General features: G+C 46.0%; 1 protein-coding gene across 3 annotated transcripts in view; it reads left to right on the forward strand.

Annotated features, from left to right (window-relative positions):
* Nucleotides 1-11148, forward strand: part of LOC123752012 (protein Shroom) — a 428159-nt gene that overhangs the window by 404621 nt on the left and 12390 nt on the right. For all 3 annotated transcript variants that reach the window (XM_069332265.1, XM_069332274.1, XM_069332277.1), the window contains 2 exons: nucleotides 898-1271; nucleotides 3456-4754. In XM_069332265.1, the coding sequence (XP_069188366.1) occupies nucleotides 898-1271; nucleotides 3456-4754 (1673 nt within the window). The remainder of the gene's footprint in view (nucleotides 1-897; nucleotides 1272-3455; nucleotides 4755-11148) is intronic.

The raw sequence follows: 11148 nt of genomic DNA on the forward strand, positions 1-11148 counted from the left end.
AAAAAGTTCCAAGTAGCACGGGCTATGGTGAGCCCGTAGTGGACTTACCTGGCACAGGAGCGGGGCTGCAGTTACTCCATCCCAACCCTTCACCCATAAATAGGCCACTAAGGTCAGCAGCCCACTCCTCCCTCACTCTCCCTTGCTCAGTCTCTCCCTCCCCCCTCTCCTCTGTTCTTCCCCCCTCCCTCGCTCTCCCCCTCTCCCCTCTCCCCCTCTCCCCTCTCTATCCCCCCCTCTGCTCTCATCTCTCCCGTCTCTCTTTTTTCCATCCCTTCCTCACTCTCCCATCCCATTATTCAGATACAGTGTGTCACAAGGGCTAGTGGGAGAGGGGGGAGGGGGAGGTGATTAGAGAAGATATATTATATTAACTGGTTGACTGCGACCTATTACGGGATCACCATAACCCGTGCTACTTGGAAGTTTTTGTTCTGACTAGCTGAATCTTAAACAACTACGACCTAGCAAAAGACGTGATGTACCTAGGAACAGACATCTTATCACAGAGATAAGATGTCTTGTATAATGATGTAGCATAAGTGTATCTTAAAGTTACAGTTTGCCCCAACTCAAAACCCCATCCTGATATATTGGTATATATGTCCTGTAATTATCATCACCAATTTACGGGCTATTCATGCCCGTGCCACGTCTTGGGTGGCTTAATTTTCATCAATCAATCAATCACCAACGCAGTTCGATCACTATGTACTGGCTAACACAGATCAACCGGGTTGTTGGTGCTTGCAGTAGGCTACCACAATCCATGGATGGTTTTGAGGGAAGGTGTTAAATTTCTTTTAACACCTTCACCAATGTATTTAACACCAGACAATGTATTTTTTTGTATTGTAGTAAAGTATTATATTAAAGTGTGTGATTGTTTATTTGCAGGACATACCACAAGGACTCGTATATGGCTCACCGCAGGGATTGGAAGACCGGCTTCGAGGGCCGCTACAGGAGGACCATCTCTCCGTCAGCGTCCAATCGCAACCTGCTCTACACCCGCGATGACAACACCAACAACAACACTACCACCACTACTACCACCACCACCACAACCACCACCACAACCACCACCTCCACCAGTCCAACAGTCTCCCAACAGTTGGAGTGTGAGAGAAGGGTATCACTCACCTCCACCACCACCTCCTCTACGCCGCCTCCGGCCGGAATTCTCCGTTCCTTACCCTCCACCTCCTCCCTTGTCCAGAACAATAACAACAAGAACATAATTGATAACGACAACGCCGTTAATAATAATGGTGAGTCATTTCTTTTATTAAATTATGTGTAATGCAATGCTGTATAAACATGATGAAGCAGGTGTTTTGATGCATGTAATTGATATGTTTGTTAGCTATGCTAGGCTTTTTTAAGTGAATAAACTAGTGAAAATATTAAATACTATTATAATGTGTGTCTAGAATTGACCTAGAGGGGTGGATACCCAATGATAATCAGTCTTAACTTTCTTAAGACACCTGGTTTAGTTTCATATATAATTTGTTGCCGGTAACCGCCATCTCCACCTTTTCCTTGTCAAAAACCTGCTTCATCATTCCGTTTTCTCTGGCGGACAAACACCTCGCTTCACTGACGAGGACCCCCCCCCCCCCCCGCTACCCCTCTAATGTTGCTCATAGCTTAGTTGGATGACAGGTTTTAGGTAGGCCTGCTGTTCGTGGAACTACAGTGACATGCCCAGTGTCACGGGCTTTCCTCTTGACCTATTTTGATTTACGTTCCAGTTTTCACTTTGTGTCGGGAATCGCCTTGGCCTGAGGGCCGGGAGGTCTTAAGACAGCTGCAAGTCATTACATGTCGGGCAATATACGGAGAGTGAACGAGATAAAGACAAGTCAGGTTTTAAACAGTGACTTGTAGAGACAAGTAACGTTTATCAGTAGACGCTGGTTATAAAGCCCGCTTTCTGTTACCACTCTAAAAAATGCAGCAGATTTGCATAACCAGAAGAGTCAGAACCTAGACACCAGCCAACATACTGGAGCCGATAGTTGTAAGACCCATGAAACGTCAATATTACCTTGGTATTAATGTCCCTAATCCACTGCAATTTTTACGGTGGGGTCGATAGAGTAAAGAATGTAGCGCCTTCAGTAAGAGAGGTTGCGGTGATGAGGCTTCGACGAGGCTGGACAACCCAGGTCTGATCAGCTCTACAGCATGTAGGCCTACAGTATAGGATATAGGCATACAGGGCATATATATATGAAGTTTAATATATTACCTGATTGATGTACAGATCCCAGAGAAACGTGATAACTTAGTCTAGACAATCAGCATGGCTTTGTGCATTACTGGAAATTTGAAACTGTCTAACCTAATACACTACAGTTGAAACAAAAAAATATAGAATAAATAGTATTGGAGTGCATGGTTTAGGTGTAGCATCACCGATCATTGGTGAGTTTGAAATTAGTATTATTTACGTTCTAGAACAAAATATGAGTGATTATAAAAATTGCGTAATAAAAATAGGGACCTATCTTGCGGTTACATTGCGATAATTTCGTGCTTCACGGCCCCGCGGCCCGGTCCTCGGCCAGGCCTCCTCGTTGCTGGACTGGTCAACTAAGCTACAAAGGACAGATATAGTTTTGTGCCAGAAACTCTTGGTAAGTAATACAAGTGAGGCCAACAGAGCACTAAGGTGTGTGGGGGAGGGGAACGACCAATGCCAGGCCGCGGTCGCCGCCCCCAGCAAGGTCTCTCTCCACACCACCTGCAGAGAAAATGGTCAATAATTATACTCCTCCGGTGTTTCCTTATTGTTGCTAAATATGTTGCTTAAAAAGTGAGCCAGTAGCCCCCCTATGTTACCTTTGTGGTGCTAGAGTTAATGTCCTCCTCGGACGTAGTACAGCTGATCGAACACACTTTCACCCCTTTATCGTCACGTGGTTGTTGAGTCAGCGGTTCATTGTAGTAAAACTAAGCCTTCTTTGTAAGCAATACCATCGCTTTCCATTTGTGTTGGCTGGCGACGCTGCCTCACCGGTGTTGTGCTTATTGCTGGAGTGCTTAAATAACGGTGGTGTGTACTCTCACCGTTAGCGCCCACATTGCTATTCTGATCAATGTTTAAACACTTATTATTTTGATGTCACTAGACTTGGTCATCAGTTCATGTCACTAGACTTAATCAGTTGGGCACTAGACTTAGTCATCAGTTGATTTTCCCGCATTAAGATTCACAAAGTAATGAATGGTGTAATTTTTTATCTTACACCGAGAAAGGAAGTCATTCTTTTCCACTAACGCTCACGGGATAGGTATGAGGTCCACTACCACTCGGCAACATAAAAAAAATCACAGTACGGGTATGGGATGCATTAAAATTAGCTAAACTAAATTTTGAGTGATTTATTTTTTCAGTTCTGTGACTGGTAACTTCAGCTTAATTATATTGATGTCTGTTGTTCCAGGTTGGCCAGGTCACACACGCTCTACCTCCACCACTGTAAGCTTTACTGCTGAGGAGCTGAGAGCGTTTAAAGCTCGACGGGCCCACGTTCACACCCAAGATGCTGCCTGCTACACGTCGGACAAGGAGAACATTCCTCGTCAGTTGCACCCATCACAGTCTTCCCCAGCGTTGTCGTCCTCGACTCTTCACTCTATGGCGAGCGACGGCTCGACGACCTCCCTGGCAAGCGGGGGCACCGGTTCCTCCCTGGGATCAGGCCGCAGTGAATCCCCAGCCTCTCCTAGCAAGTTGAGTCCTGCACATTCCTGGCGCACCTCTTTAGACTCCCTGCACCGGCCCAACACCTCGGGAGCCTCATATCCCGGGTGTGTGTCCACACACTCCCCCAGGACCATCACCCGCACCACCAGTCTAGCTGACCCTCTTCACAGTGCAGAAGAGGTGGTCATGTTCAGCAGTGTGTCACAAGAGGCGCTTCACCTCCCTCGCACTGCCAGTATTAATGAATCACTCTCTCGTATCACAGCCATCAACGACTCTCTCAGTCGATCTACCAGCATGGCGGAATCTCTCTCTCGCTCCAGCACCATCGCGGAGATCCCAACTGGTTGTTACAGTCGCAATAACAGTGTCAGTGAAGCGCCCACCTATCACTCTAGTCCTGCCGCCGCGCCTGCCACCAGCAGCAGCCAGGCACCGGCCTCGCCCAACTCACCAGTGCCTCACGACGGCCCCGTCACCGCTCATCCTGCTACCGTCACGGAGGAAACATCAGCGCTAGCTGCTTCACTTCCCTCAAATTCACCCCTCGCTCCCTTATCTCCACCTCCTCCAACGTCTCCTCTCTCTGCGAAGTCCCTCTCGCCTAAGTCACCAAAGTCTCCGCTATCGCCAAACTTGCCTCTGTCACCAGCACCTCAGTCGCCGGTGATGGATCAAATGGCACCCTTCAGCAGCACGTCCCCCACTACCGTCGCCTCGCCCTCCGTCTTTCCCGGCACCTCGCCCTCTGTCTTTCCCGTCGCCTCGCCCTCTGTCTTTCCCGTCGCCTCGCCCTCTGTCTTCCCCGTCGCCTCGCCCTCTGTCTTCCCCGTCGCCTCGCCCTCCGTCACCTCGCCCTCCGTCTTCCCCGTCACCTCACCCTCCATGTCGCCGCCCACCCACCCCGTCGACCGCTCCCACATCGTGGTGCTGGGGTATGGCCGCACGCCCTACCAGGAGGAGATTGACTGTGACCGCCTCTCCAAGGACTATGTGCCGCATTTCGCACTAGACACCAAGCTGCAAGCCCTACTTGGTAAGTGCTAATAAATCCTCCTATTGTATAAACAGTGGATACTCTACTTTGTAATACAGTAGAGAATACTGAGATTTATCGGTATTCTTTCCTTGTATAATTATGTGCACTGCACTTCAGGATTTTTTCAAAATTCGTCAAGAGAATCTTTGATAAGTTAATAATTAATATTAATTACTATTAAAGAATTGTCAATATGATTAACAGATTTCCCGATAAAAGTCTAAAGTAAATTAATCCTTCATTATATAGCTTAATTATATCACTTGCTGTGTGTGCATTTTAATAATATAGTGAATATCCAACAATTCCAATTGGATATTTTATGCCAAAGAAAGTGGGACATTGCTGTTACATATACTGATATAGAAAACGTTTTCTTGCTTAGTATTATTCGTGTGGGTGACTTCAATACAAATTTACATACCCTCTGGTATTGTATTTTAGAATCCTAATTAATTGGTTTAGTGCTAGGCCTTAGTCCTGAATTATATATAATATATTCAGGTACATATAAATATACACTTTGGTCCCGCCTCTCAACATTCAGTCAAGTTGTGTACAGATTCCGGATCATATTGAGCTGTCATATGTACATGTACATATGACAAGGAAAGAATATGTACATATGTACATGTGAAGCTGTGTATGCAGTCTGCCACCACTACTTCACTAATTCATTTAATGTTTCGCTACTATGGTGCTTAATTTTTGTTTTATAATGTGTGTACTCACCTAATTGTACTCACCTAATTGTGCTTGCGGGGGTTGAGCTCTGGCTCTTTGGTCCCGCCTCTCAACCGTCAATCAACTGGTGTACAGATTCCTGAGCCTATTGGGCTCTATCATATCTACATTTGAAACTGTGTATGGAGTCAGCCTCCACCACATCACTTCCTAATGCATTCCATTTGCTAACTACTCTGACACTGAAAAAGTTCTTTCTAACGTAGGAAACGTACGTGTGTGTGTGTGTGTGTGTGCACATTTGTGTACTTTGTTTCCATGCGTGTACGTACTGGTGTGTCCTGTCAGCCCCTGGCAGGCTTAATTCCTGAAGCTTTTTTCTCACAACTTGTTCATCTAGGAAGGGGCAGGGTCCGTCATAGATCAGACTGTCGTGTTATATCTACTGTCGTGTGGTTGACGTGTGAGGGGCTGTCGTGTTGCCATGATGACTCTGCATTCTGACTTACCTGTGTACATAAAATCTCAACATGCTGGAGTGAGAGATGGCAGGAAGTGCAAAATCTATCTAATGAAATGTACGAGTGCTATCAGCATAATTTAGAAAACAGAGTAAACATCATTGAACCCCAATCACTTACTGCCAACAAATATAATGTTGTTGGAACAACGGTGGATGCTTTCAAGAGAACTTGACACGTTTCCATTCCATATGCGCCATGTTATCTTTTTGGTAACAGAGATAGGCCAATGGGCCAGGCAGTCGCCAGAGTAGCCTGGGCCCCAAATCATGCTGTGATAAAGAGCTATCGAAATTGTCGACAGGCAATCCGTGCACATCTTCTTGAGGTTATCTTGAGATGATTTCGGGGCTTACCGTCCCCGCGGCCCGGTTCTCGACCAGGCCTCTTATGTTACATATCCCCCAGGAAGCAGCCCGTAGCAGCTGTCTAACTCCCAGGTACCTATTTACTGCTAGGTGAAATAGCTAGGTATTTACTGCTATTTCTTATTCAGGGTGAAAGAAACTCTGCCTATTTTGTTCCTACCTCCACATGGGATCGAACGCGGAACCTCAGGACTACGAATCTGAAACGCTGTCCACTCGGCTGTCAGGGCCCCCCAGATAGTTACAAAATATATGTAACAACGAAATTAATGTTGACACAAATGGTGAGATATCGAGAGAGATAAGTGTAGCGTGTGTATACAGAGCACTGTGTTTCGCGTATCAGGCAGTGTGGCTTGGCTAGATTATAGTGGTATGTAGTTGACGTGTTGGGTGCTGTGGTGTGGTTGACGTGTTGGGTGCTGTGGTGTGGTGGACGTGTTGGGTGGTGTGGTGGACGTGGTGGGTGCTGTTGTGTGGTGGACGTGGTGGGTGCTGTCGTGTGGTTGAAATGTTTAGTAGTTAGAGTAACAACGTCTTTTAGTCTACTGATTTTGTTACTTATCTCATACACATGTTTTGTTTGACACATCACATTATGATGCACAACTTCTCTGCTAGTTCCCGTTTGCATTATTCTACTTTCAAAATCATCCAAGAATTCTCGTCCAACGACACTTTTAATGGATCTTTTTGATAGCTCAAGATTACGGTCAACATGTCATTATTTACCGCAAGGTTAGCAAAGGCAGCAACTTAATGTTCCTGCCGTCCAGTGTGAGGGGGAATCCACAACATTTTGACTTTGACCTCATTATTACGTATGCATATTTATGTTTGGTTTTGGAGACAAGCACGTTGTTTGACCAAGTTATTTAATGCTAGTAGTGAGGAAAGGGAGTCTAAAATAGAGCTGTCTACTACAGTGTTGTTAATTTTTGTATTGTTGATGGGGCTTCCTCCTCAAATGACGAAGAGCCCTTCAGATGCCTGGCAAGAACCTAAAGGTTCTTGCCAGGCATCATGGGTAGGCAAGAACCTAAAGGTTCTTGCCTACCCAACCACTTTTGACTGGACGGTAGAGCAATGGTCTCGCTTAATGCAGGTCGGCGTTCAATCCCCGACTATCCAAGTGTGGTTGAGCACCATTCCTTTCCCCCCGTCCCATCCCAAATCCTTATCTTGACCCCTTCCCAGTGCTATATAGTCGTAATGGCTTGGCGCTTTTCCTCCGATAATTCCCTCTCTCCGTCTTTATCTCGCTTGTCCCACACTGACCAAGAGTGGTGCTGGCAATGTTAGGGGGTGACCTTGGCAAGCGTATGGGAAATTTGGCGACTAAACAGGCTTTCCCAACCATATTGTAAACACAATACATACCAAACAAGCACACCCTCACCTCCCTCCTGGCCGCTATTGACTGTGGTATGTCGGCCTTTTTTTTTTTTAATAGTTAATCCCTGACTGGGTGACCTGTGGGGTGGACCTGACCTCACGGCCGCGCTCAGGACAGTCATCAAACCATAGGCAGCTAGGCCTACAGCAGCAGTATGTTGCTAAAGCAATAATTATATGACTGTTCTGCGTAATGATTCCCTTAAGTTAAATAATGGGTTACGATTGAGAGGCGGAGGTGACCTTGGGTAAGACTGCTCTATTTCTAGGATTACGAGAGCTTACGAGTATATTTTGATGGCATCAATCGTAATTAAATACCACCGTTGTATATCATAAAGGCTGGCTGCACAGAGTTGTAAAATTAGTACATCGGCGGTATCTGTAGAAACTCTCAATTTCAGGTTCAAACAAGTGTGTGGTTTCGCTTTAGCTTTGAAATCTAATGAAATATGTTTAGGCATAATTTTTTGTATTAAGTGGATATAGAGAAGTATGCATACATGCCTTTATCTTGAGTGACGTGTGTGTGTGTGTGTACTCACCTAATTGTACTCGCCTAATTGTGCTTGCGGGGGTTGAGCTCTGGCTCTTTGGTCCCGCCTCTCAACCGTCAATCAACTGGTGTACAGATTCCTGAGCCTACTGGGCTCTATCATATCTACACTTGAAACTGTGAATGGAGTCAGCCTCCACCACATCACTTCCTAATGCATTCCATTTGCTAACTACTCTGACACTGAAAAAGTTCTTTCTAACGTCTCTGTGGCTCATTTGGGTACTCAGCTTCCACCTGTGTCCCCTTGTTCGCGTCCCACCAGTGTTGAAAAGTTCATCCTTGTTTACCCGGTCGATTCCCCTGAGGATTTTGTAGGTTGTGATCATGTCCCCCCTTACTCTTCTGTCTTCCAGTGTCGTGAGATGCATTTCCCGCAGCCTTTCCTCATAACTCATGCCTCTTAGTTCTGGGACTAGTCTAGTAGCATACCTTTGGACTTTTTCCAGCTTCGTCTTGTGCTTGACAAGGTACGGGCTCCATGCTGGGGCCGCATACTCCAGGATTGGTCTTACATATGTGGTGTACAAGATTCTGAATGATTCCTTACACAGGTTCCTGAACGCCGTTCTGATGTTAGCCAGCCTCGCATATGCCGCAGACGTTATTCTCTTTATGTGGGCTTCAGGAGACAGGTTTGGTGTGATATCAACTCCTAGATCTTTCTCTCTGTCTGTTTCATTAAGTACTTCATCTCCTATTCTGTATCCTGTGCCTGGCCTCCTGTTTCCACTGCCTAGTTTCATTACTTTGCATTTACTCGGGTTGAACTTCAACAGCCATTTGTTGGACCATTCACTCAGTCTATCCAGGTCATCTTGTAGCCTCCTACTATCATCCTCTGTTTCAATCCTCCTCATAATTTTTGCATCGTCGGCAAACATTGAGAGGAACGAATCTATACCCTCTGGGAGATCATTTACATATACCAGAAACAGTATAGGTCCGAGGACTGACCCCTGCGGGACTCCACTTGTGACGTCTCGCCAATCTGAGACTTCACCCCTCACACAGACTCGTTGTCTCCTGTTGCTTAGGTATTCCTCTATCCACCGGAGTACCTTCCCTCTCACTCCAGCCTGCATCTCCAACTTTCGCACTAGCCTCTTGTGTGGCACTGTATCAAAGGCTTTCTGACAATCCAAAAATATGCAGTCTGCCCACCCTTCTCTTTCTTGCCTTATTTTTGTTGCCTGGTCGTAGAATTCAAGTAACCCTGTGAGGCAGGACCTGCCATCCCTGAACCCATGTTGATGCTGTGTTACAAAGTTCCTTCGCTCCAGATGCTCCACTAGTTTTTTTCGCACAATCTTCTCCATCAGCTTGCATGGTATGCAGGTTAGGGACACTGGCCTGTAGTTCAGTGCCTCCTGTCTATCCCCTTTCTTGTATATCGGGACTACGTTAGCTGCTTTCCAAATATCTGGCAGTTCCCCTGTTGCCAGTGATTTGTTATACACTATGGAGAGTGGTAGGCTCAGTTCTCTTGCTCCTTCCTTTAGAACCCAAGGGGAGATTCCATCTGGGCCTATAGCCTTCGTCACGTCCAACTCTAGTAAACACTTCCTTACTTCCCCACTGGTAATCTCAAACTCTTCCAGTGGTTCCTGGTTAGCTATTCCCTCACTTACCTCTGGAATTTCTCCTTGTTCTAAGGTGAAGACCTCCTGGAATTTCTTATTCAATTCCTCACACACTTCCTTGTCATTTGTAGTGAATCCTTCCGCCCCTATCCTTAATCTCATAACCTGTTCCTTTACTGTTGTTTTTCTCCTAATGTGGCTATGCAACAATTTAGGCTGAGTCTTTGCCTTGCTTGCGATGTCATTTTCGTATTGTCTTTCTGCCTCTCTTCTCATCCTGACATATTCATTCCTGGCATTCTGGTATCTTTCTCTGCTCTCCAGTGTCCTGTTATTCCTATAGTTTCTCCATGCCCTTTTACTTTGCTGCTTAGCTAGCCTACATCTTTGATTAAACCATGGGTTTCTCATCTTCATTTCTCTGTTTTCCTTTTGGACTGGGACAAACTTGTTTGCTGCGTCCTTGCACTTCTGCGTGATGTAATCCATCATATCTTGGGCCGTCTTTCCCCTGAGCTCTGTTTCCCATGCTATATCTGTTAGGAATTTTCTTATCCCCTCATAGTTTCCCTTTCGGTATGCTAACCTTTTGGTTTCGGTATCCCTCCTCGAGTTCAATAACCCTTCTTCAATCAAGTACTCAAACACCAGTACACTGTGGTCGCTCATTCCTACTGGGTCCTCAAAACCGATTTCTCTTATGTCGGAGTCGTTCAGAGTGAAGACTAGGTCGAGTCTCGCTGGTTCGTCATTTCCTCTCATCCTTGTGGGTTCTCCGACATGCTGCGTTAAAAAGTTGCTTGTCACCACCTCCAATAGTTTGGCTCTCCACGTATCCTCGCCTCCATGCGGTTCCTTGTTCTCCCAGTCAATCTTTCCGTGATTGAAGTCGCCCATGATGAGCAGGTGGGATCTATTTCTACAGGCAGCAGAGGCTGCCCTCTCAATTATAGTGTTAACTGCCTTGTTGTTGTTTTCATACTCTTGACTGGGTCTCCTGTCATTTGGTGGAGGGTTGTATATTACTGCTACTACTATTCTTGGTCCTCCCATTGTTATGGTGCCTGCTATGTAGTCTCTGAACTCCTCACAGCCCGGGATGGCCATCTCCTTAAAACTCCATTCCCTTCTCATGAGTAGGGCCACTCCGCCTCCTCCTCTACCTTCCCTCTCTTTCCTTATTACTGTATACTCCTGGGGAAACACGGCATTCGTTATGATTCCAGAGAGTTTTGTTTCAGTGAGTCCGATTACATCTGGGTTAACTTCTTGTGCTCTTTCCCT

The sequence above is a fragment of the Procambarus clarkii genome, chromosome 4 (assembly GCF_040958095.1).
Source record: "Procambarus clarkii isolate CNS0578487 chromosome 4, FALCON_Pclarkii_2.0, whole genome shotgun sequence".
Lineage (NCBI taxonomy): Eukaryota > Metazoa > Arthropoda > Malacostraca > Decapoda > Cambaridae > Procambarus > Procambarus clarkii.